Raw genomic sequence first — 26823 nt, 5'->3', positions numbered from 1 at the left:
ACTAGTAGGTAGTTATAGTTAGGATTATTTTCAATACAAAATCTCAACATTCTATTGTGAATAACTTTGGCGCCGGTTGAGGAATCTGCCTGAAAATTTCCTCAAATTTGCCTCGCGGCGCCCCGGTCCTTCCCTGAAAGTTTGGGGGGGATTTGTCAAGCGGGGGCCGAGATAAAAGGGGTGTCCCAAAACGTGTTTTCCCCATGTTAATTTCCATAGGGCGGTCAACCTCACTTTTAGCCCGAACGGCTGAATGGATTTCCACCAAACATGGCAAAATTGTAGGGACTGGTAGCCCGATGTGCCTTTGCTATGTCTCAAGATATGTGCTCCAGTGGATTTTGAGTAATTTAGGTTAAAAAAATATATATATCTATATACGCGCACTGGGGCGCTAACCAGCGCGCTACGCGAGTTCGCGCGCGGAAAGCTGATTGGCTCTCGGGTGTCTGTCAACATTCCAAACAGTCCGGAGCGGCCGCCATCTTGTGTCTCGGTAGGATCGAGACACATGAGGTGGCAAAAACAAAGGGGGAAATGACCATAAGGGGGCAGAGTAGACCCCCCCCTGACCCCCTAGGTTTGATGTGGGGGCTATAAAAGGGCCCCATGGGGCAAAAAAACAATTTATTTTTTTTGGATTTGCGCGGGGGGAGCGCCCGGTACGTGCACCGCGGAGCGTACCGGGGAGCGTTCCATGGGGAAAAAAGAATGATAGTTTTTAAAAAATGTAGCCTTTTTTTATAATTTGGAGGTAGTTCTAAAAAGAACTGTTTTTTTTTCTTCTTTTTGTTTTATTTTTTTTAATGTTTTTTGAACATTTTGTACTTTTTTTGGCTTTTATGAACTATTTTATATATTTTTTGTTATTTTTATGGGGAGAAACAAAAAACAGGGAATTGAAAATGGCTCAACAGGAGCAAAAAGAAATCAGGAAAAAATTAGGGTTTTTTGGGGCAATTGTGGTTGTCACCAGCAAGGAGGATGAGCTTTATGCTCTGTTCACCATAGGAGATGGTCTTTCCACAAAAAATACATGTGATCCTGAATTCATCAAACCGTGGTTTTATGCAAGGGATCGTCTCTCTTGTCTCTGGTCCCGATGGAGTGGGTTGCTTTCTTTTGGAGGTGCTGGTTGAAGATTGGGGAGGGTTATTGGCCAGTTCTCTCACCTCTGCGGCAGCATAGTTGTTGGGATGCTTGCGCTGCATGTGCCTAATCATGGTGTTATTACCAATGAATATTTTTTGTTAGGGTTCCCCCTTGAAAGTTCAATGCCACAGATTTGGCAAGTCACCTTTGGCACATTGACTTTCTTCTTGCCCTCTGGGATAGAAAAAAACTCCCATACAATGTGCTGCCTTGGCCTGTATGGGGTATTGTCTTCTGGCAGCCACCTTCTCCCCTCCTCCTCCTCCTCCTCTTCTTCTTGACCACCAATGTGATGTTGTGGTGGTCCTCTTGGTGGTGGTGGTGGTGCAGATGCTCCAGCTGCTGCTGCTACTGTAGCCATTTTAAAGTACATAATATTTCTCTTATATCTCCAAACAGGTCTTCCTCAGTCAAAGGACAAAGTCAGAATAAGGAAAAAAGATGGGGGCTTTCATCATTTGGAAAAAAAAAACTGTCCTGAACCAATGAAAAGTGTTATTTTCAGGTCACATGACCCGGGCTTTCATCATTTGGAAACCAGAACTGTTCTGCACCAATAAAAAGTGTAATTTTCAGGTAACATGACCCGACGCGCTTACGCGACGCGCGCCCGGGGGTGCGCCACGGTGCGCGTCGCGTAAGCGCGTCAGATGCTTACGTTGCGTGATCGTATTCGCTCGAGTACTTCCGGGTGCGCTTACCTCGTGCGTATCACGCGGACGCGGCAACGCAATACGTCACAATGTTTTCGTTCGCGGCAATAGCGCTAACCGGACGCTCACCGGTGCGTGACCCGGGGCGCTCCAGAAAACTGCGCTTTCCAGTGCGGACACCGGGGCGCGCACCGGGAGCGCACAAGGGCAAAAAAAAAAAAAAAAAAAGTATTATATAAATGTACGATATAGGATTCATTATAAAAAATATTACATTTCATAGGTTTGAGGCCTTATATATAGTTAGGAATTAGCATTTAAAAAACCTATGAAATTCACTGAAAAAACCATAAGTTTCACACCAGTTATAGTTAGAAATTAGCATTTAAAAAACCTATTAAATTCACTGAAAAAAACCATAGGTTTCACACCAGTTATAGTTAGCTGTAAATTTTACTGACATAAAACCATAGAAATTCCAACGTTATAGTTAGTTGGACTCACTATAACAGCGCGCCTGCAATGCACTGCTGATGACGTCACATATTACATCACTCTGTTGTGGGGGTAGGGGCTTAAATTAAAAAATTCATCATTCACGATATCGGTGTGCTGGTCATTCTTCTAGCCTTATGGGAGTGGATCGTGTGGAAATATATATATATAAATTAATGTCTTTTTGTTCTTGCCACTATTTACTTAATTAATGTATTTTGCATTTTATATATGTTCTCTTTGCGCTAACCTTTGTGTCATTATGACACTCGCTCAAATAGGATTTATCCCATTGTATTTGCACCGGCTGGGTTTAGTGGGCATTTTATGATTTGTCCAATGTCTATTTATGATTCTTGTTGGGGTTAATATATAGGTAATTTCTTACATATTTATAAAATTGCCATTTTTTGACATGCACTTTAGCACTAGCACTTTTAGGAGATCCTGGTGTAGATAGGGTATGGGCCGTACTTTCAATAATCAATGAAAGGGATAGTTTTTGGCGCAGTTTATTAATGTGATAAGAACTTATGAGAAATATATGTAGAGTCGCAAGTTCAATCGTACAAATTGAGATGTTGTATTATGCAGTTATTAATGTCTTTTTGTTCTTGCCACTATTTACTTAATGTATTTTACATTTTATATATGTTCTCTTTGCGCTAACCTTTGTGTCATTATGACACTCGCTCAAATATGATTTGTCCCATTGTATTTGCACAGATATCATTTATGAAATCCGAGTAATGTCGACATTTTTTTCACCCAGTTTTGTAAATTATGGGAGATAATGTTGCATTCGTATTTTCATTTGGTCCATACCAGTGTCTTTGTTAGATATAGCGTGAATCACAAAGTCTGTTTTTCATGTTTATCCACTAGCCATGTGATCTCCATTCACAGGATTGGTAGATGGTGTATTTAAATTTTTGTTGGGTCACTAATCACTCTGTTCCAGTGAGCAAGGCGACTGCGTTCGCCGAAACGCGTCTGGATTTTTTCCACAGCAGTTTACTTTAAAATATTTCTTGAATAAAATACCTGCTTCATGGAGAAGAAAGCAAGTTGTCCGTTTCTCTGTCGTTGCGGAATGCAAACTAGGAGTGTTTGATTCGATATATATATATATGTGCATATGTGTGCGCATAGAGAGAGTAGTAGAGTGTGTGTACTAGAGTGTGTAATATAGAGTAGTAGAGTGAGTAGTAGACTGAGTAGTAAAGGGTGAGTAGTAGAGAGGGTGTAGTAGTAGAGAGTGTAGTAGTAGAGAGTGTATTAGAGAGAGTGTGTACTAGAGTGTGTACTAGAGTGTGTAATATAGAGAGTAGTAGAGTGAGTAGTAGAAGAGTGTGTAGTAGAAGAGTGTGTAGTAGAGAGTGTAATATAGAGTGAGTAGTAGAGAATAGTAGAGTAGTAGAGAGAGAGTAGTAGAGAGAGAGTAGTAGAGTGTGTGTAGTAGAATATGTGTAGTAGAGAGAGTGAGGCCTCCCTTCTGTCCCTTTCTGGACACTTCCCCAGGGGTCAGGGCATTTTGTCCTTCCATGGCTGAGTGGCTGCTGATGCCATGCGTGCCAAAACTGAGTACTAGCCTGCCTGGGCAGAGGGGAGAATGTCATCCGATTTCCCCCCCCCGCACCCAGTCCTTGCCATGAAAGGGGCTTTGTTTCTGTGTCCCGAGCCCACACAGGATTGGCTGGCAGGTCACACCGAATGGCTAAATAACATGCCTGCATCCTCGATTGTATCTGTCTGCCCAGTGGGTGATGGAAAGAAGAGGGGTGAGACGGAGGAGGGAATATGTGTGAAATCACAACACTGGATGGTGAGCTTTACAACATGTCTTCAACAGTGCGATTTGGGCGGGGCGTGAAAAAATAAAGGCGGATGGAACTTAACTCCCCCACCCCCAAGAATATCAGAGAACAAGCCAGAAGCTTTGCAAGACAATATGCTTCACGGAGCAATATTTATGAGAGATGCCAACTCTACCTCGAAAGCAACGCTGTTTCAGGAGAGAAGAGACTGCGCTCCAGCTTCAACTCGGATTTGACATAGCTCGAGTTTAATCCCAGCCTCCTTTTACCTCTCCATAAATATCTTAAACCCCACCAACCAACAAACCCATCCACGTGCCCTCTCGTCAGGCACTCCTCCAGGCGACTACGAGGAAACCTTTACCTCCCCACTTCCGGACTACCTGCCTCACTTTCAATGGCGGTGCGTTCCTAGCCTCGCTCTGAGGTCTCTTCCCTGCCTCACTTCCAATGCAAAAATCACAGTTGATGGACAGAATGCAGAACAATGTCATACATTCATCCCAGTACAGAGATCTGGGCCTAAATCCATCGTTTTTCTGCACTCCACACCACCCCAGTTCAGACATGGCCATATGCAAATCAGTCTGACCCTGTGCCTCATGGGAACAGTCCAGCCCGAACTGCCAAGCCATGCCTTCCCTGGACCCGAAACAAGCTTCCGAGGACTGGTTTCTGGCATTCCAGCCGTCTTCAGCCCGGCTTGCTTGAATCCAGTGGTGTGGAAAGCATGGGACTCACGTCTGAGCATACCCATCCCACTCGGGGTGACAAATGCAAAAATCACAGTTGATGGACAGAATGCAGAACAACGTCATACATTCCTCCCACTTCCAATGGCGGTGCGTTCCTAGCCTCGCTCTGAGGTCTCATCGTTGCACTAACGGGCCTTGAGCGGGACTGGGCCTAGTAACCCGAGAGGTTAGGTCCCCATATACCGGGTGCTGGACCCCGTAAAATATAGATACACACGGGAGCTCTAGTTACTGTGACGGCACCGGTTATGTAGTCAATACGGAAATAGGACTTCGAACTACTCATCGTATCAGACTCTAGGTGAAGTGGCCATCTTGGATTGGGACACAGTGCTCGAAGACACGAGCGATAGAAACCCACCCGTCTAGTAGAATTGCCCTTGTATATGCCGCATTTGGGTCTGTCGCTTCTGTTCGTGAATGTAGTTTTGCCGTTTATTTCTTAAAACGTGTAACGTTCGTATTATCCATCATCTACCTCTACCCCGTTTAAAGATGTTCACCGATGAATTGTGCTTTGGTTTTTACATGCGCACGTGCAAGGGTTGTTGCAATGTTACACCGCAAAGGAGGTGACACGCGAGGTCAAGGTTTTCTCCATGGTAATGCAAAACAAGAGATCGCCATGACTGGCACTTTTCTGTTTTTCTGGCGTCCCACTTGGACGGCCTGCTTTCCTTCAGCTGCAAAAGGTTTTTATTATCTTTATGGGCCATGTGTTTGGCCCCCCATAAAGATAAAAAACCTTTTGCAGCAGAAGGAAGTCAAGGCAGTCTGTCCAAGTGGGACGGACGAAAAAGAGAAAACTGTAAGTCACCACAAGCTCTTTCCCAATGGCTGGACACCGTTTAGCGTAAACGGTGACTCCGGCCAATGGGAAAGAGGGGCGGGGCTTAAAGCCCGCTAAGGAAACATACCCTAAATCTTACAATCTCGCCAGCAAGCTAGTCTCGACCTAAAAAGGAAATACAAAGTTATCTATTATTAGGCGTAACTGAGCATAGTGTGTTCAGGCATGATTCAGGGCAGACTAGGATTGGTGGAAACATAAGACAATAAATACGAAAACCAGATGTGGTAAGACCCAATCTCTATCTGTGTAAGGGGATGACTATAGCTATTTTTCAAGCCTTTTTCTTCAGAGTCCGGTAAAATCTGGGCAATGGAAAATATGCCTTTAGCAGTGTTGGAGACACATTACTTCACAAGATTGTGTCCACCTGCTTGCCTTGGAGCCCCTTGCAGCCTGGCTCCGGTGGGAGCTGTCGATCAAGGGCATTCGGTGGACTCCTGATTTTGAAGATCGGATTTCGCTGTATGCTGACGCTATTCTCTTATACCTTACCTCCCCTCGTAAATCGCTTAATGTCCTGTTTGACGTTCTCACCTCGTTCGGCAAGAATTCGGGTTTGGTCATAAATTGGAATAAATCTTGTGTGTATGTAATTTCGGGTGGCCTCCCTCACTTGCCACGTAGATTTCCTATTCAGGTTTCCCAGACGGGTTTCAAATATTTGGGGATCTTCGTATCGCTTGACCCTATTGCTCGTTACGAGCGCAATCTTCTCCCCCCTCCCCAGAGGTTGAAGCTTGATGTGGTTCGTTGGCGTAGATTGCCGCTGTCACTGCTCGGTCGTGCCGCGCTTTTTAAAATGATGTCCCTGCCACGGTTTTTATACGCACTCCAGAATTCGTTTGACATCATCCCGGCAAGTTACTTTCGGGAGGTGGAAAGCCTACAGAGGCGGCTCATCTGGGATGGCCGCGCAAGAATTGCTCTTGCTAAACTAACTCTCCCCTGGGATGACGGGGGCATGGCACTCCCGGATATCAGGCGGTACTATTGGGCCTCTCAGCTGTGCGCGATTAACCACGCAATGTATGCACCCAGCCCAAATCCGGCATTTGAGATGGACAAGTATCAATTGCCGGGGGGGAATTACAACAGGGCGCTCTACTCTAGGGCAGCAGGTAGAAATTTAACAGGGCCCACTATGATTGCTGTGCGCATCTGGAGTGATGCAAACGCTGCCCTGGGCTGGAAGGATCGGTTGAGACATGCGACCCCCTTGTATGCGTCGGAGAGATTAGGATGCCTCTGGAAAGGTTTTGAGAAATGGGATATGATTGGTATAAGTAGAGTGGGTGATCTTTGGGTGAAGGGTGCGGTTAAGACTTTTGAGACGCTACAGAATGAATATGAGCAGAGTGAAAGAGAGTTTTTTAGGTATGCACAGGTCCGCCATGCCTTGACGTCGGTCTTCGCTGCCGATGCCAATGTTCCTGAGTCCTCCCCACTGGAAGACCGAATACTCAATGGTCATCTGCCTGATAGTACGATTTCACTATTATATAAGAAGTTAATCAACAATCGGGCAGATCTCCTCGTGCGTCTCAGGGAGGCCTGGGTTGGGGACGGGTTGGAACTGGATGACGAAGACTGGCAGTCTGCTCTGTCTTCCCCGAAGGAGGTAGCCATTCCCGCCCGTCTCCGTCTCGTCCAACTCAAAATTCTTCATCGCGTATATGTTACCGGTCCTCGTTTGGTCTCCATGGGTTTCTCTGCAGATGGGTTATGTAAGCGTGGATGTGGTTTGAGTGCTACTTTCCTTCATATCATCTGGGAATGCCGGGAGGTGGTTGCGTATTGGACTCGGGTGCATGCTGAAATGGAGTGTGTCACCGGAGTTGCTCTGCTTCCTGAGGCCCGGAGATGTCTGTTGAATGTGTGGGAGCCGAATGATTACAACGTTGCCCAGGCCCGGTGGGCGGCCCTTGGGAACATGATCGCCAAGAGGGATATCGCACAGTTGTGGGGTTCCCAACGGCCCCCCACCGTGTCAGTATGGAAGGAGAATATGGATTGGTGTATGTTTAGAGAGAAGACTGTGTATTTGGCTAGGGGCAAACCTGGGGCGTGGACTAGAATCTGGGGCCAATGGAACCCCTATAGAGGAAATATATGCACACCCCCGTTTGAAGATAATCCAGACATTTCCCGATCTCCCTGATCCGACATTCCTTGTGTAGTCTACTTTCCTTCCTGATTTTTGACTTCCCCACTGACTCCCCCCCCTGACCATCTCTACCGCTTGCTTGTTTGTTCATCTTGTATATGAGGGTCCCCCTTATGAGCACAACTTCATATATAATGTCTCATGCCTTGGGATTTGTTCGTTTTTTTCTTTGTTCCTTTTATAAAAAAAACAAAATTCTATTATATCCTGATTTTATCCTGTGTTGCTGCGAATTGTATCCTGTATTATTGACCTCTAGGAGATCGGCCACAGTTTTGTGCTAAACAATGGTCGCTTTTACGTGTTATAGCAGCCGGCCCCTGTGGTTGTAGGCCCATGGTTGTAATCTTAACTAATTGCACAATAAAGTTGAAAAAAAAAAAAGATTGTGTCCACCTGCTTCAGTAATGACTGTAGAACTTGCAAGATGGTTGCTTTCTGTCTTTTCAGAAAGCAGACTCCTCTGCTGTTCTGTTCACAGTATTGGGCTTGTGGTACGCTAGGAGGTAGGTAGTTCCTAGCATTCCCTGTGAAGCACTTTTAGTCTTATTTGTACAGCATCATCGGGAATCTGTAGAGAGTATACCATGCATGCAAACTAAATCACTGATCTGGGGTCATCTTGGTGAATCCACCTTCCCTAATAGGGAATGTGGATTCACAATAAAAATTGCCATCCCAAAATGATCACCTTCAATTCTTTAAGCTATACCAAACAAGGGTCTATGACTTAGGAAAATTCGTAAGAAGTGAATCTAAGTCTGTGAGATTCTGCAGTGTAGTTCATTGTGCAGCTTTGAATTGCATGATTGTGTATGGTTACCTGGGCCACTATACAGCAATGGCTTTTAGTAGTGGTGTCCTCAAAACTGCTTCTGCACTTATTTATAAACCTAAATCCCAGAGTGTTCAGTGGGAGAAGGGTAGGTGAATTCTAAGATCTCTCAGGCAGGCGCACATGAGGCTGCATATTCTCAAAATATAGTGGATCCTCTGAAATATCTTTTGTTTCTTTACACTTGTTTTTTCTTTATTCTCGGTGACTAGAAACACATATTTTTGCAGCTTCTTCTACTGTGTTTTATGTTTAGAAATGTTTGACTTTCGGAAATATTAATACACACTGCTATGTACTCATCAACTAGAGTTTACTCTGTGTAAAATGTATTTAAACTAGTTCATGTCACATTATAAATAGCCCAAATGGCTTAAGTGCAATACAAATCAGCGTTGAGTTTGATGCTTTAAATGTATTTAATAATTATAAGCTACTTTGTTTTTGGTGACTTTATACGATAGGCACTTTGTTCATTTTCTTTGTTGTTTCAGGTTCCACTTACATTGGGTGATGGTGCGGTCCACAGTTCTGAGGAGCAGATGGATTGTTTAGGTCATCAGGAGGAATTTGTGGAAGAAACAGTGAGTTGAAATCCTAGAAAGGAGTGCATGGAAACAATATAGGATGGCTTTATAGGTTGAAAATGGTATAGCAATAATTTTGAGGGGCCAAATGTCATGTTCTGCCTCACAGAGAGGGTTTCAAACACTTGATACGCTAAGCCACCGAGAATTTCCGTCATATAGACCACTGACTCCCAAATTTGAAACAAACCCCATTATACTCCATTCCTAAAGGTCACTTATTTAGGAATTGGAAAATAGATATCGGATTAACAAAAGAAAAAGGTTTGAAAATGATCTAAAGCGAGTTATACTTTGATTACTTGTTTCAATACTCAATCCAATCATCTCCCATATTTTGTTTTTTACAGACATTGATATCCACTTACGTTCTCTTCCAGGGGATCCTCATCAATAGTCATAAGCATTAGAATATTCCCGCCTACGTGCGGGACCCCGGAAACACTATATTATATGTGCCCCACATATAAATACACATATATATATAAACCATATATATATAAAAAAACAAGCAATAGCAGCCAGATCACATTAGAGCTGAAATATGCTGTGAAGAATTTCCACCATACATGAATAATAAGCATTAGAAACAGGAGAAAACAACACCAAAGCTTGTTTAGGAATTGTTTTAATGCTCAAAAAGCAGTAGAAATTCTCAGAACTCACTGGAAGCATAGGAAGCTCCCAGGCTGCATTGCAAACACACAGTCTAACCAGACTGAAAAGCTAACCTGTAGCTAAATAACAAAAAACTGACACTGTGCCTTTAAGGCACTCATGACCCCCTGAATCCCATCATGCCTCAGGAGTGGCAGTTAGGCAGTTGTTCTTTCCGGCTCCTTCAGTGAAGGACCCTGGTTTACACAGCTCCACTAATTTTCTGAATTTTCTGCAGAAAATTGCTTCTTTTTCAAGCTTTTTGCTCTTACTTCGACGTCTACCACCTTGTCAAGTAAGATACTGCCTTTTTTGAGCAGTTTGGAGGGCATTTTACTTCGAAAATGCCATCTCTTTTTGATAAATGTCCCTCTTGCAACAGCAAGAAGGCCAAGACAGACAGCCACGAGGTCTGTATTGTTTGCCTGCCTGATGACCATGATCCTGAAACCTGTCCACACTGTGAGAACCTATCAGGCAGGACTCTCAAGGACAGGGAGAGAATTCGGATTTATGGCCTGGCCCACAGAGCTTCGAGAGGGAGGTCTCCAGTGAAGAAGGGCTCCAAGAAGACCCATTCGTCTTCAAAGAAGAAGTCTTCACGTCCTTCTAACTCAGCGTCAGGCTCGGCGCTGAGAACAGATCCACAGGAAGGATTTTCCTCTGGGAAGCTGCCGTCGACGGCGGGCTCGCCATCGAGAGGAAGGCCAGGTGCGTCATCGAAGGCGGCATCTTCGAAATCGCCTCCGCCGTCGTCAACCGGGCGGCGATCGGCGTCGAGGCAGGCTACTCCTCCGCCGTCAACCGGGCGACGGTCGGCGTCGAGATCCATTACCCCTCTGCCGTCGTCAACCAGGCGACGATCGGCGTCGAGGGACGTCACCTCGCCGTCGTCAACCAGGCAACGATCGGCGTCGAGGAAGGTGACTCCTCCGCCGTCGTCAGGTGCTCGTCGATCGGCGTCGAGGACGCGGTCCCCGTCGGTGCAGCAGCAGCGGCGTTCGGCGTCGAGGGTGCCCAATACCCCTCCGCCGTCGTCGCACAGGCATCCGACGTCGAGGCATGGCTCTACGTCGGCGACTGACCATCGCCGTTCGGCGTCGAGGCAGAGAGCTCCGTTGACGACAGGCCATTCAGCGTCAAGAGAGAAGCCTCCGTCGGCGACAGGTCATCGACGTTCGACGTCGAGGCTGAGGTCCCCGTCGACGACCAGACACCATCGCTCGACGTCAAGGCAGAAGGCTCCGTCGGCGGTTGCTCATCGCCCTCGACGTCGAGAGACTATGAACGTTCGCATGGCCACTCGGGATCGAGGTTGTTTGATCCCCCGACCCCTCGGAAGCGGTCGGCTGCGAGAAGGGAGCGCTCGACGGCGAGGCGCTCGGACACAATCATGGTGACAGAATCTGCTTCTCACCATTCTTCTCATCGGTCCTCGGGCTCCTCTACTGCACACTCCAGATCTAGAAGCCCGGTGCACAGGACCCCTGAACGTCGGCCAGACCCTTCTGCGGGACGCATCCGGCTGTCGCCAAGATGGTACCGGTCCCTGGACCATTGGAGAGACGATGGGGCTACCAGGCGTATGCAGGAATATGCCAGCCCGCGCCACAGGTCGGCTCTCCAGGACATGGTGGAGGAGATAGACAAACGTAGCCCACCCAGGCGTTCAACGCCTGTGGATCTACCCACCAGGGCGCCAAGGGGGTCCCGCTCGCCCACAAGGGAAGCCAGGCGGGACGGTCGGGGAAGATCTAGATCGCCTGCGAAAGACCCTAGACTGGATGGCCGAAAGGCTTATGTCCCTCGGGGCAGATCTCCTGAGCGGTCTCCAGCCGGATCGCCCAGAGCGTCCCGATCTCCTAGAAGAGACCATCGCCCAAGGGATCGGGTCAGGTCGCGCTCTCCTAGACGGGAGGAGCGTCCCAGGAAGTCGAGGGAGCGGGGACGCAGTTCTCACCATCGGCATAGGCGTACCCCGTCTACCTCTTCCACTTCATCTACCAGGTCGTCGAAGAGGGACTACTCTCCGACTTTGACAGACAGTCCAACGTCCAGGTCCTCCCCTGTGGATGATATTGGCACATACCTGGACGTTCTGCAGAGAGGTGCACTTAAACTAAACATTGAAATGTCTGTTCCTCAAGTCACGACGACGGTCATTTTCGAAACATTGCACAAAAAGGCCATCTCCAGACCTCTGCTGCCGTTGGTCCCAGGGATTTTGGATCCGGTCAAGGACGTTTTCCTGACCCCGGCTTCAATCAGAGCAGTGCCAGCACGCATTACGAAGAAGTACAAACCTGCGGCTTCTGACCCGGTGTTTGTGAGGTCTGACCCTCCGGCGGACTCGGTCATCGTGGCAGCGGCAAGAAAGACACATGCGGTTGCTGGTTCGTCTTCAGTCCCGCCAGATAAGGACAGCAAGACCCAAGACTCCTGGGGTAGGAAGGTCTGCAACTCTGCGGCTTCCACTCTTACGGTCTCCAGTGCAGCTGCGCTCCTGGGTCGGTATGACAGGGCCTTATGGGACTCGATGGAGAGATTCAAAGCGAAGCTGCCGAAAGAGGATCAGCAGGACTTTGAGGAAACTGTTACGGAAGGGTGTCTGGTGGCTAACCAGATGATCAGCACGGCCGCGGATGGGGCGGTGCTGTCGGCTCATTCCTATGCCCATGGAGTTTGCGCCAGAAGATCGGCCTGGTTGCGACTTACAGGGCTGAAGCCGGATGCCCAACATCGGATTCTGAATCTCCCTTTCTCGGGTTCTGCCCTCTTCGGGGAACACGCAGACGAGGAAATGACCCGAATGAAGACTGAACTGGACACGGTGAAGGCGGTGGGCTTGGAGAAGAAGAAGGAGTTCAAGCGCCGCTTCAAGTCCAACAGGGGGAGAGGGGCCCAGCAGGGGGTTCAAACCCCTCAGTGGTCGCAGAACAAAGCTCAGGGTAAACCCCAGTTTCACGGTAAACCCAGCAGGGGCAGGGGGGGCCGCCAGCAGTCCTCCAACGCCCCGAGAGGAGGAAAGGCCTGAACAGTGGCTTCCTCTGACACCGTTTCCCACTCCGGTGTGAGGAAGTGCATCTCAACACCTGGAGGAGTGGGTCAGCATCACAAGAGATCAGTGGGTGCTGAATATACTGCGAAATGGTTACAGGATACGTTTCCGTGCTCTTCCAAAGAGCATTCCTCCCAAGAGCTCTTGCCCTCACCAACTGAGCTTGCTCCGTCGAGAGGTGGCGATCCTGCTGCAAAAAAGAGCGATAGAAGAAGTTCCTCGCGCTCCAAGAGGCAAAGGAGTTCACTCCAGATATTTCCTTGTCCCCAAAAAAGATCAGGAGGACAAGTTCAGACCCATACTCGACCTGCGACTCCTAAACAAGGTCATCGTCAAGGTAAAGTTCCGCATGTTGGCGCTTCACCAAATATGTCCTCATCTACAAGCCGGAGATTGGATGTGTTCGGTGGATCTTCAAGATGCGTACTTTCACATCCCGATTGCGCAGCAACATCGAAAGTACCTGAGGTTTGTCGTGGGGCACAAGCACTACCAGTACAAGGTGTTACCCTTCGGTCTCAAGTCCGCACCACGAGTCTTCACCAAATGCATGGCGGTGGTGGCGGCTTTTCTTCACAAGAAGGGTCTCTTCGTTTACCCATATCTGGACGACTGGCTCCTGAAGGGTTCATCCCCGGTACGGGTAACACAAGATCTGCATCTGTGCCTGCAACAGCTTCACAGGCTCGGCCTCCATGTGAACCTGGAGAAGTCAGTCCTGCGGCCTACGCAATCCATCCACTACCTAGGCTCCGTTCTGGACACAAGCGTGGGAAGAGCGTTTCCTTCGGAGGAGAGACTTTCTTTCATGACCCTGAAGTGCGGGATTCTGCTGGAGTCTCGTCCCCCGACAGCACGACAGGTGGCGTCTCTGCTGGGTTCCATGGCGTCCTGCATTTTTCTCATCCCACACGCCAGGCTGAGAATGCGTCCTCAGCAACAGGCCCTGGAGGATCAGTGGGACCAGGCAACAGGTCGCTGGGAGGACCATATCCATCTTTCCCAAGCGACAAAAGAGTCCGTCAGATGGTGGACTCGGAGACACAATGTGATGGTGGGAGTGCCGTTTCATCAACCCATCCCATCCCTATCTATCGTGACAGATGCCTCCCTGCACGGCTGGGGAGCACACATGGGTCCGCTTCAGATTCAGGGCCGGTGGTCTGCGCAGGAGCAGACATACCACATCAACATGCTGGAACTCAGAGCGGTATTCCTGGCTCTCAAAGCTTTCCTGCCAGCGATCACAGCCAACTCAGTCCTGGTTCAGACGGACAATACGACAACCATGTTCTATCTGAACAATCAAGGAGGCACAAGATCTCGCCCACTGTCTCGAGAGGCTCAAACAATATGGCATTGGCTCCTCGCTCGAGGTCTCACCGTGGTGGCGGTGCATCTTCCGGGCGAGTTGAACGTCAAAGCAGACGCACTCAGCAGGCACTTCGAAGATCAGCCAGACTGGGTGCTACACGACAAAATAGTAGAAGAACTTTTTCGTTGCTGGGGGCGTCCGTCCATAGACTTGTTCGCAGACGACGAAAACTCCAAGTGCCACGCCTTCGCGTCCAGGTTCCACAGACCGGGGACGCTGGGGAACGCTCTCCTGTTGGATTGGGCAGGGAGGTTCGCGTACGCGTTTCCTCCCCTGGCTCTGATCCCGAGAGTGGTGTCCAAGCTCCTCAGGACGAACATGGAGATGATCCTAATTGCTCCAGACTGGCCTCGGCAGTGGTGGTATCCGGACCTTCTACATCTGTCTGTGTGTCCACACAAACGACTCCCTTGCAGACCGGACCTGTTGAGCAAAATGAACGGGAGGATAATGCATCCCAACCTCCCATCATTGAACCTAACAGCATGGCTCCTGAGGTCCTGCAATACGGACATTTGAACCTACCTCCTGACTGTATGAGCATTTTAAAGGAGGCTAAGAGACCTTCCACGAGAGCATCCTATGCCTTCAAGTGGAAACGGTTTTACTTGTGGTGTAGGGATCAGCATTTGGATCCGATTAAGGGGCAGGAGGACGTCATATTACCATACCTCCTTTCACTCGCAACAGCTGGTTTAAAGTACGCTTCCATTAGAGTGCATTTGTCAGCTATTGTGGCTTACAGGAAGTCGCCTGACCAGGTGTCTTTCTTTCAGGTTCCAGTGGTCAAGGATTTCCTCCAGGGATTGAAGAAGGTGTATCCCCCTGTGCGAAATCCTTCTCCTCCGTGGGAATTAAACCTAGTTCTATCAAGGTTGATGTCTCCACCTTTCGAGCCAATCCACAAAGCTTCCTTACAACATCTCTCTTGGAAGGCAGCTTTTTTGGTGGCAATTACCTCTGCACGCAGGGTTAGTGAGATACAGGCGCTCTGTGCAAAGGAACCTTATACGGTATTCCACCATAACAGAGTGGTTCTGAGGGCTCACCCTTCCTTCTTGCCTAAAGTCATATCTGATTTTCATATCAATCAGTCTATCTCTCTCCCTTCTTTTTTTCCAAATCCGGCGACCCCGGCTGAGCGGTCGCTTCACTCATTAGATCTTAAAAGAGTGCTGAAGTTTTATTTGGAAATGACTAAAGGGATTAGGAAAACAGACCAACTGTTTGTAAACTATGGTGCTATGAGAACTGGTTTTCCAGCGGCAAAGAGGTCCATTTCTAGGTGGATTGTTTCTTGCATTAAGCTGGCCTATCAACTGGCGGGAAAACCTTTGTTGATGTCTCCAAAAGCGCATTCCACTAGAGGGAAGGCGGCTACAGTGGCTTTCTTGCATGACGTTCCCATGTCAGAAATATGCAAGGCCGCGACCTGGAAATCAGTGCATACCTTTACGAGGCATTACTGCCTCGACTCTGATTCCAGGACTGACACTCAAGTAGGGCAAGCCTCCTTGAGGAATCTGTTTGGGTAGTCGGTTCTGTCTACTCAAGCTTGTTGATGAGATTTCTGTCTTATCTTTCCTTTGCCCGCAGAGATGAGGAGAGGCTCGCTATTCTATTCTAATGCTTATGACTATTGATGAGGATCCCCTGGAAGAGAAGGATTAGTTACTTACCTGTAATCCTAGTTCTCTTCCAGGGGTATCCTCATCAAAGTCATAAGCAACCCTCCCGCCTCCCCGGGCAAGGAATAACTGTTCATAAGGAGATATTGTTGACCTAAGTGTTATTGGGTTTGGTTTTCAGTCTCCGAAAAGAACAACTGCCTAACTGCCACTCCTGAGGCATGATGGGATTCAGGGGGTCATGAGTGCCTTAAAGGCACAGTGTCAGTTTTTTGTTATTTAGCTACAGGTTAGCTTTTCAGTCGGGTTAGACTGTGTGTTTGCAATGCAGCCTGGGAGCTTCCTATGCTTCCAGTGAGTTCTGAGAATTACTACTGCTTTTTGAGCATTAAAACAATTCCTAAACAAGCTTTGGTGTTGTTTTCTCCTGTTTCTAATGCTTATTATTCATGTATGGTGGAAATTCTTCACAGCATATTTCAGCTCTAATGTGATCTGGCTGCTATTGCTTGTTTTTTTATATATATATGGTTTATATATATATGTGTATTTATATGTGGGGCACATATAATATAGTGTTTCCGGGGTCCCGCACGTAGGCGGGAATATTCTAATGCTTATGACTTTGATGAGGATACCCCTGGAAGAGAACTAGGATTACAGGTAAGTAACTAATCCTTCTGGACTATATCAGAGGATATTATGTGTATTTGTTTAGCACATGACTTACCCAGTACTAGGGTATCCTGGCGCTGATGCAGGAGCTGCATACGCGAAGCCAGTGTGAGCTAGGTGAAAAAACGAGTTTTGAGTTTCTTGTGGAATGCAAGAACTTGTGGCTCTGATGTACAGGGACAGGTCGTTCCAGCCTTTAGGAGCAAGGTAGGAGAAGGCAAGACTGCTGGATCTGATTCTGCATATGTGGGCTGTGTGTGGGAGTAGGAGTCCTGCTGAGCAGAGGTGGCTGATAAGTTTGTGGAAATGTATGCAGTTGTTTAAGTACGTGGGACCAATGCTGGGTAAGACTTTGTAAGTGTGTGCGAGCAGTTTGAAGATTGCTTGTTTGTGGTTTGGGAACTAGTGTAGCTGTTTGAGGTGCAGGGTGATATGAGTGTGGGGTGAGAGGTTGAGAGTGAGCCTGGCGGCTGAGTTTTGCATACTCTGGCGTCTTTTGGTTAGCTGTGCGTTGATTCTGGCATAGGGTGTGTTGCTGTTGTTCAGCTTCCTGGTGCTAATGGTTTTGGTGACTGTTCTGTGAGCGTTAGTGAGTAGTCGTATAAAGATATATTCTTAAGCATTTTGTGGAAGCAGGAGACTCCGTTCACTATGCTGGTCATGGTGAGTTGGCTGTCCATTATTATTCTGAGATTTCTTTGAACGTGTTGCCAGGAGAGGTGTGGGTCCGAGATTGGCAGGCCAATAGGTTGCGTCCCAGTTAAGGGTGTCTTTTTCAAAGATTACTTATGTTGTCTTGTCTGTATTCAGCTTGAGGCTGTTGGTTTTCATCCATTTGTTGGCTTTGATCATGCAAGTGGAAATATTGGTCCTGGTGTTTGTTGTCTTGTCTGAAAGAAAAGCGTGTTACCAAAAAGGGTAAACCAAAATTACATCACTGGGACCTGGGTATATAACAGTACATTACATAAAGTGGCCCCAGTGCTTAATTCATCAACATCAAATATACAATAATCAAAAGAAAAATATTGAAACAAACAGTAATTAATCATCTGGTATTTAATCACGCTAGTTATGCAAATAATAACAGTATTCTGATAATATAAAAAATACAGTGCCCCTAAGTGTGAGTGGGAGAGGGTGTGGGTACTCGTGATTGGAGTGAGGCTAAGAGGGTAGATCGAGAAGGTAGAGTGCAAATTATATAAATCGTTACTTTGGAAAACATAGGGCTCTTGTCTTAAGCCACACGTTTGACAATATACGGCCAGATTCATCATTGTGAAGTTTTGCGAGTCTGAAATAACGATTCATAAGGAATCGCTATTCCAGACTTACAAAACGGGATTCATGTAGGAATCGCAATATTTTTTGCGATTCCTACAGATTCCTTATTTGCGATTAGCTAATTGCTAATCGCAATTAAGGAATAACTCCCCATTCATTCCTATGGGCCTAAAGGCCCATAGGAATGCATGGGGAGTCATTCCTTATTTGCGATTAGCAATTAGCTAATCGCAAATGAGATTGCTATTTCAAGGGTGCAGGGGTGTCCAAAGGACACCCTGTAACACCCCTGAAATGTCAAATTACACAGATGTTACACACACACATGTCCAAAAGACATGTGTGTGTGTGACATGCAACTTAGAAAAATGCTTTTAAAAGCATTTTTCTAAGTTTTCGCTATTTACCACGAGGTTTGACCTCGCGGTAAATAGTGGCCCAAAATTGCGAAATCGCAATTTGTAAATGTTTCAAGAATAGCATTTAAGGAATCTCTAATAGAGATTCCTTAAATGCTATTCCTCGCAAATTTGCGAGTTCTGAAATAGCGAATTTTGCATTTGGGATGATGAATCCCAAATGCAAAAATTGCACTCGCAAAGGGCCAGATTCTCTGAATCTGGCCCTTTGCGAGCGCAATTACCTTTCATGAATCAGGCTGATAGTCACGAAAAACAAATATCCATGGTCAGAGATAGTCCCACAGTGTTTAATCGCTGTTGGTCAAAACTGGCAAATAGTGCGAATGTCGACGTTTCAACCCCTAAAACATGGTAGGTTATTCAATCCCTTACGGTGAGTTCTTCCTCAGGACAAGGATGGAAGGGAAGGGGTACCTAGGGATAGAGCATAAAAACACCTTAGGAATATGAACACCATCAGTAGGCTCTCCAGTTTTCAGTTTCTATTTTTGGTAAATTCTGGTGGTGTTTTTTCAGTGTTTTCCAGTAATTTCAATACCTCGAAAAAACAGTGCTTTTAAGTGGTTACTCATTTTCGCGCCATTGAAAACAAATGAAACGGTGTTTAATGGTGTTTATGGTACGCTTTGCTTTCATTATTGCTTGCTTTCTTAATTGGTGCATGGTATATAGCCAGTCTATGTACAGTGTATATGATGTCCAAATACATTTTTACAAGTATAATTTATTGTAGTACACCATTGTTGGAACTAGTGATACCAAGTCACATAGGGTAGCCTGGCCTAGGGTAAGACAGTCAGTTGCTGGAAGCACAAGAGTAAAGTTTGCGCACCACCCAGCAGTAACTCAATGCACTTCCACACAAAAATGACACTACACCAAAATTTGTGGAAAAATATGGATTGATTTATAAAAATAGATTTGTTTCACTATGTCTCTTTTACACCATTATTTCTCCTTATTTCTTTTCACTTTAAGTATTGGATATCACTTTACAAATTCATATTATACTTCCTTTGTCAGTTACATAAAAGTTCAGCACTACTTCACCCACCAGTTTTCTAACAATGCTACACAGTCAATGAAGAATGGGAGTGGTTAATGGAAATCAGCCTACACAGTTCCCTCAGTAAAGCATTGGCATTCTAAAGGTGATAACAGGAACTTCCACAGTTGATTCCTTTGGATATGAACTCTCACCCAGCTCAATGATAACTAAAGACAGGCAAGCTAAATCTAACTTTTACCAGTGGCTAGCTCATGTTATGTCTGCCTCAGCTTTCAAGATAACACAGCAATTCTCACTCAGGGAACTTGCACGTAGGTGACCCCTTTTTCTACTCTGCACACTTATTCGGCACAATCGTACTCCTTCCTCCACCTGATCGGCAGGAGACTTCCTCTGTTAATCCCTGAAGTAGATGGCGCCTCCGGGAGTCACCTCCCCAGCAGGGAAAATTCGACACCGTCAGTTCGAGGCTCGTGAAATCTGGTAGAGGCATTACTCAGAAACTCCCCACCTCCCCTTCTAGACTGGAGAACAAACCCCCAGCCGGAGTTGGTTATGGCGACGCCAGGGCAGTGATCTCAGTCAGCCTTCCCTCCCCTTCTGGCTCAAGCCCCGCTTACTTTCCTTGTCTCCGATGAGGTCCCCTCAGCTGAGGCGTTTCTCCGGTGAGCGCTGAGAGCGCTCCGTCTGCAAACCCTGACAGAGACCGCCCGCCTCACCAAGCCGGCACCTCCGGGTTCCTCCTCTCCTTCTGGGAACCTACGGGGAGAGAACGCCTCCGCTTGTCAACACGTCCAGCGCCTCCTCCGTCCCGCAACGCCGCGCTGCACTTCCTGGATGTCGGCTTGGCGCTCCACCTCTTGCACGTCTGACACGCCTCCGCAACCTCTGACACGGACGCGGTCAGTCAGGGAATAAGCGCCGCAGCTTCCTTTTCACCCGCTTGCCGCAGAGAGGCGTCCAGTCCAGAGAACACCCCGATAGGCAGTCCCCCACCTCACAAGAGGGTTTCCGTTTCACGAGGGAAGCGGGATCCGCCACAGACAGGCCACAGTGATTCAGGTAACCTGGTGACGATGGTGAGAGTGTAGTCGCATTAATGTTTAATTCCACGGGGGAAGAGGATTTGAATTCTGAACGAAAGCGGACAGTTCCACAGGCCCCCCTTTACTCACTGGTCCTGGCTAATAGCCCAGCCTCCGTTCAAGTCCACAACCCCTCCTTTCCTGAGGGTTCTGAAGAGAAGCTACTCCTGCTGGGTCCGGTCAGCAAGGGAGGGGTAGCGTCAGCAGGCAGGAAGCAGCCCCACAAGACTGTCAAGTCCCTCACTCTGCGCCAACCTCCTCTTCTTTCAGCCTACACTCCAACTAGCTTCTCTTCACGTTGCCTCACACTCTGTACAAATTGGCTGCCCTCACCTTGGCCTTTTATAGGCTGACCACCAAGGGTCCAGCAACGTCCAGAAATTTCTAGAAGTCTCTATTCTGATCTATGGGCCCTACTCGTAGGGCGGCAGTTATGGCAGTTGATAACCACCATTTTGTGGGTTTCACAAACCTAGTCAGAAGTGGCACCTAGGCCTCAGGGAAAAGGACTACGAGGGTCAAAGAGCATCTAACCCCTTGTCAACAACGCACAAAAATTCAGGGGACATAAAAATTAAGGGATATGAGGGGCAGAAAGGGGACAAAAATAAATAATAAATAGGAGGGACAACCCAAAAGGGCAGACAGGTCTAACAACCATACAATATTTCTTCAGTGAATCTTTGGTCATTTGTGCTCTCTCTTTCTTTCCCATGTACACTTTTATTTGTGTAAAGGCCCTCTCGACATTGGCACTTGTGACTAGCAACGCCAAAACAGACAGTACACAATTTGCCAACTCTGGCCACCAACAGCCTGATTCATCAAGCCGAAATCGGCTCTCAAAGGGCCAGATTCTGAGAATCTGGCCCTTTGCGAGCTCTATTTTTGCATTTGGGATTCATCATCCCAAATGCAAAAATCGGTAATAGCGATGTCGCAATTTTGCGAGGAATTACAATAGGAATGAATGGGGAGTTATTCCTTATTTGCGATTAGCAATTTGCTAATCGCAAATAAGGATTGTGTAGGAATCACAAATATTTTTGCGATTCCAACATGATTCCCGTTTTGCGAGTCTGTAATAGCGATTCCTTATGAATCGCTATTATAGACTTGCAAAACGGGTCTATGATGAATCAGGCTGATAGACTCTTGCAGAAAGTGCATACATGACATCCTCGACGTTCTCACGCCCATTAACAAATTGCACTGAAACCAGGTCACCCTAGGCCTAGTATCTCCTGTCAACCTACATGATGCATCCAACCAGTGTAATGGCAAAGGAGTGAAGTGCTTATCCGCACGTGGAATAAAAGCATTTTGATATCTTTAGTTTTTCCAACTTCAGAATCATTTTGTTTTTCTGTTGTTTTTCTCTTTTTTTTTTTACACACGTGTTTCTCTGTTCTCTACTGGGGGTACCACCTTGTGCAGGTTTTTGTTCTTGATAAGGTGCGAGGGGGCGTGGCCACACATCCTGTGGCCACGCCACCTCGCACCTTATCAAGCAAGTCCTCTAGCTGCCCTGTTTATTAGTTTATTATTTCTCCGCCCCTCTGTAACCTGCCCTGTCTCTAGTGGGCTCCGGTAGTGCCGCAGGTTGTGTGACTGGGAGGGGAACGGGGTAGGGGGAGAATGACGTGGGGAGAGTGCGCAAAGAACAGCAGGTCCAGACGGGGGTTATTTAACCAAATTTGGCACGTTTTTAGGTCTCGCGTGTGGGCGTGGTAGCTCTGCGAGAGATATACAAAAAAAAAATTCTTAAGGGTACTGTAAGCCTTGCCCCTCCTTTCCATTGGGTAGCGTCAGCGTTTATGGTTTATGGTAAACGCTGGCTTCCCAATGGAAAGGAGTGTTTTCAGGTGCCACCCTGTCCGCTTTTCCGACAGCCCCGTGGCCTGCTTTATGGCGGTGGTAAAGAACTTTCTTATCAGTGGAGGCATGTTTTATTACTCGGTTTACTACTCCGGCCAGGCACGGAGCTCACAGGCGCAGGGGTTTACGGAGAGGACAGGGGATTCCCTCCCTCCCCTTGCTACTCTACCTCCACCCCACTCTCTGCTGTTCCTCCGCCTCCCAATGTTATTGGTTTCTATAATGAAAAGCAATACAGAGATATGAGGCGGGAGAAGAAAACAATTCAACATCCGACAGTTGCATAATGTGTACAATAATGTGGTTCACATAGATACTGATGAATAAAGCATGAGATAACAACAGACATAAGTCCCCTACATAAGAGAGCGCAGCCTCGTCGTTGACATAGGTCTCTGCCCGGAATCGGGCACCCGAAACCCAGAGCTGGCCCCAAACTCAGGAGGGACGTGTACATTCTGTACCCTCCCCCGTGCCTGCTGTAAAAAAAAAAAAAGAGTCCACGCTGAGGTGAGGAAAGGCATTGCAGGTGAATGCGTTATTTCAGAATTCTTCATTCTATGTGTCTTATCTATATGTTATGATGCAAAGCGCTAATTGGGGGTAGATATATCAATTTGTTTGATGGTTATAAATAACACGTCATTGGCCTTAGCCTGTTTCTAAGCGCTCCCAGCTTTGACAGCGAGGTAACATGACACACGCGGGGGAGATGAGGCAGTCTGCCCAGGATCACACACAGTGTACTGGCAGCGAAGGTGGAATGCGAGCCGGGATCTGATGGTTTTCCCATTCACAATAAGACTCCATATGTGTTTGGATTCTTTGATTTATGAAGGCAAATTTTCAAAAAAAGGTTGTAAAAAGATATCCACATACTCTGATAGCTTTTCTGTTGGTGTCTTGCCTCGCCCTCAGAAATACCACTCCCACACGATGGTCTAAACACGACGAAGCAGGACACATAAAACACAACAACACCTAGAAGACTCTCTATTCAGAATAAGGCTTGGGGTTTTATTTATGCAATGCTCTCTAACAGAAAGGCTTTCCCAGATGTCAAATGAATAGCATTCAACTGAATATAGAGATATTTATATGCAAGCAATAACAGCACACTTGGCAAATGTAACTGGTAAATGCATAAATAGTAATAATGAATAAACAAGCAGCAAATAATACTGGACGTCCTACAAGAAATCAGAAAGATATATAAAGTAAATACATCAAATGATTACTTTGGATATGCACTCTGACTCACACATTACAAAGAAAACACCTCAAATTATCATAGCCACTGGCCACACATCACAATGGAAATGATCAAAACTCAAACACTTCACCTGGTGCAAACACTGCATCTTAGCCCACTCCAGACTGGGGGATTTACAGCTGGGGTTAAGAGCCTCAGCAACCAGGGTTCCGCTGTACCGAATTAGACGCGTCCATCCCCATTCTGATTCCAAAGTCAACAATCAGCTTTATAGTCTCAATACACACTAGAAGATTCAAGAGTCTTTCCCTCGACGCCAAGGAAACTTACTGGAATTGGCCACCTTCCATGGAAGTGTTCCAGGGCAAAAAGAATTCCCACGTTCCTTCTACATTCTCACATGTTCCAGCCTTTATCTTAAAGAAGCTTACGAAAGCCTTCTATACATTAAACAATCTTTCCAAAAACAAAGCAACCTTGAACGTGATTAACCCGAACAACTTGCAATGCTCTGTAGGCCTGTGCGCGCAGAAAGCTCTAGCAAGACAGAGTCAGAATTCAGGATGACATGAGGCCATGTCAAAGCCAATAGTAAGGACTTCCTAATACTTCTCAATGTACAACACAATGCACATTTGTGCACCACTGCCTATAAGATCACACACTTCATCTCTCAGTGTACAACATAATGCACATTTGAGCACCATTGCTCATAACACTGCCCTTCGAGACCAAAAAGTACATTCCACACCTCTCCCTCTCTCATGTTTTCAAATGCACATCCCACACGTTCTGTTCTTGGCAAGCTGTTCTACTGTGACAGCACCCACTTCAAAACTATGAGAAGAAATCTTCAAGAGAAACAAAGCATATGCAGGACGTACATTCAGGCTAGGATAAAATAACACCAAAGTCAAATAAAACGATGATAGTCAAAGGTCATCACGTGGTGTCAAACAATAAGAGTGCCTCTAGCACTACAGTTGATCCACCAATACTTGATATAATAGGTCTACCTGGAAGAAATGGAAGACCCTTATGTATTTTGGGGAGGGTATACAAGGAAGGATATCTAGGGCGATCAACTTTAATATATAGATACTCATCATGGTTCCGGAGACATTGTTGATACCATGTCCTAAGATATTTGTTAATGTTGGCACTCAGTGCCCAAATTGGATTCTGGGTCAATTTGTCATAGCATGTCGGGTTATTAAGTTGTCCAAAATGTCATGTTCATAATCACATTGATTCATTATGACAATTTTCCCTCCCATGTCTGCCTCTTTGATGGTGAAACATGTTTGATCAGTCAAGATATCGAGGGCCCTTTTATCACCTAAGCTTAGATTATGTCTATCATTGCCCGACCTGGATCGATCTTCACGACTCAATTTGTCCAAATCACCCAACACCAATCTGTAAAATAGATAAATGTTGTTCCCTGCAGCTAATGTAGGTGTCCACTTTGATCTGCTTTCCAAACCACTTGTAAGATTGAGATCAGCCACTACTTTCAAATCTTCCAGGATTTTTGGGAAACACTGACTGGATTATGCACACATTCCGTGATGGGAAGTAGTGTATTGGTATCTTATAGGTCCTGAATGGATAATAAACTAGATATACAATCTGATTGCGTTGTGGTAGATTTTTGATTTATCCCAGGATTCATCTTATTTTTTTTAAATTTTCAGACGTCTGACATATTTGTACAAATCAATTTTGTGATTACACACATCACCTTGACTTGTAGGACAAAAACCATGCCTTTTTTTTATTTATTATTATTTTTTTTTTAAAAGACCTTTATTTACCATTTGCAGAAAGTACACAGCTTCTGGCCTACAACCTCTGGGGCCGGCCGCCACCTTTTCTCATGTACGTAGTATTTTCTGAATTACACAGCCCATGTGCCGCCACCCCGGGGGTGCGCCGGCGTTATACATTTATGTGTGTAATTGGTTCGCGATCAGAATGCGGATTTGTGTAGGCCTAATTTTATATTTTATAACAATAAACAATATTAACATGAAGTTACCACATTCGGTCATCAATTCTACAAGTAACGGGTGTAGAACCCCGAATCCGGCTTGTAATCGCCAAGCGTCTGTTGTGTGTGAGCAGATCTAAGACCACTTAGTTTGCTGTTACCGTTTTCCTTCACGGTAGGGTGATTCTATATGTCAATCAATTGTTACAGAGTAATCCACCCACCCTCCCCTCCCCTTCCCACTCATGTATCTAGTTATGTCCTTGGGTCCCTACCCTGACCCCCACTATCTCTCCCCTAGTCGTCCTCACCCTCCTCATCTGATGTCAATGTGTCTTCTTCCTCCAGAGGTGCACATATTTCCCCCACTTGAAGACGTTCCATGGGGTCCATATCTTGTTCCATTTGCGTGGGCACGCTCTATTGGTGTATACTGTCCTCTCTATTATCATGACCCTATCCATATTTGAGCACCATTGTGTTAGTGTTGGGGTTTCTACCGCTCCCCATTTTTGTGCTATGTCGCGTTATGCTATTATCATACCTATCATGGACCACTGTTGTCCGTGTCTGGAAAGGTCATTGGGCCTCCATATGTTGAGCAAGCATTTCCGTGGTTCGGGAACCAGGGATATCCCCAGTGTTTGTGATATGGTTACGCATGATTTGTCTCCAGAACTCCCGAATGCGAGGGCAGTCCCAGATAGTGTGAAACAGTGTCCCCTCCTCACCACAACCGCGAAGACAATATGGATGTTGCGCCCTCTGTATTGTGTGAAGCATCTTCCTCGTATAGTACACCTTATGTAGGATTTTAAGCTGTATAAGTCGAAATTTTGCCGATATGCCCACCTCCTTAGGCGACGCTAGCGGACTCGTCCATTTCCCCTATGTCCTCCACCCATTTGGCACTCAGTTTTATCGTTGGATCCGCTAGGTTATTTATCAGTTTACGATAAGTGAGTGACGTCGCCCTCTCCTGCATATAGTCCTTGAGGAGGCGATCCTCGAGGGGAGAGGCCTCTGGGACTTTCGTGCCACGTGGAATGGCTGTCAGAAGAGCGTGTCGCACCTGTATGTATCAAAACAATTCCGTGGGCCCTAGCTCATACCGCTGCTGCAGCTGATCAAAGGGGGTCACCGTGTCTTTTTCCCACAGATCTCCCACTGTGGACAGACCAATGTTGTCCCACAGCGTGAAACCCTTACTGCGTCTCAGGTTACCCAGGGCC

At 46.6% G+C, this 26823-nt stretch overlaps 1 protein-coding gene across 6 annotated transcripts in view; it reads left to right on the top strand.

Annotated features, from left to right (window-relative positions):
• The window catches only part of LOC147750884 (uncharacterized), a 1319653-nt gene that overhangs the window by 360293 nt on the left and 932537 nt on the right, over window positions 1-26823 (top strand). For all 6 annotated transcript variants that reach the window (XM_086918405.1, XM_086918419.1, XM_086918411.1 and 3 more), the window contains one exon: window positions 9219-9308. In XM_086918405.1, coding sequence (XP_086774531.1) covers window positions 9219-9308 — 90 coding nt within the window. The remainder of the gene's footprint in view (window positions 1-9218; window positions 9309-26823) is intronic.

This window comes from Lissotriton vulgaris, chromosome 1_1 (assembly GCF_964263255.1).
Source record: "Lissotriton vulgaris chromosome 1_1, aLisVul1.2, whole genome shotgun sequence".
Lineage (NCBI taxonomy): Eukaryota > Metazoa > Chordata > Amphibia > Caudata > Salamandridae > Lissotriton > Lissotriton vulgaris.
Note: the sequence above shows the minus strand (reverse complement) of the source record. Positions and strands in the feature narration are given on the sequence as shown.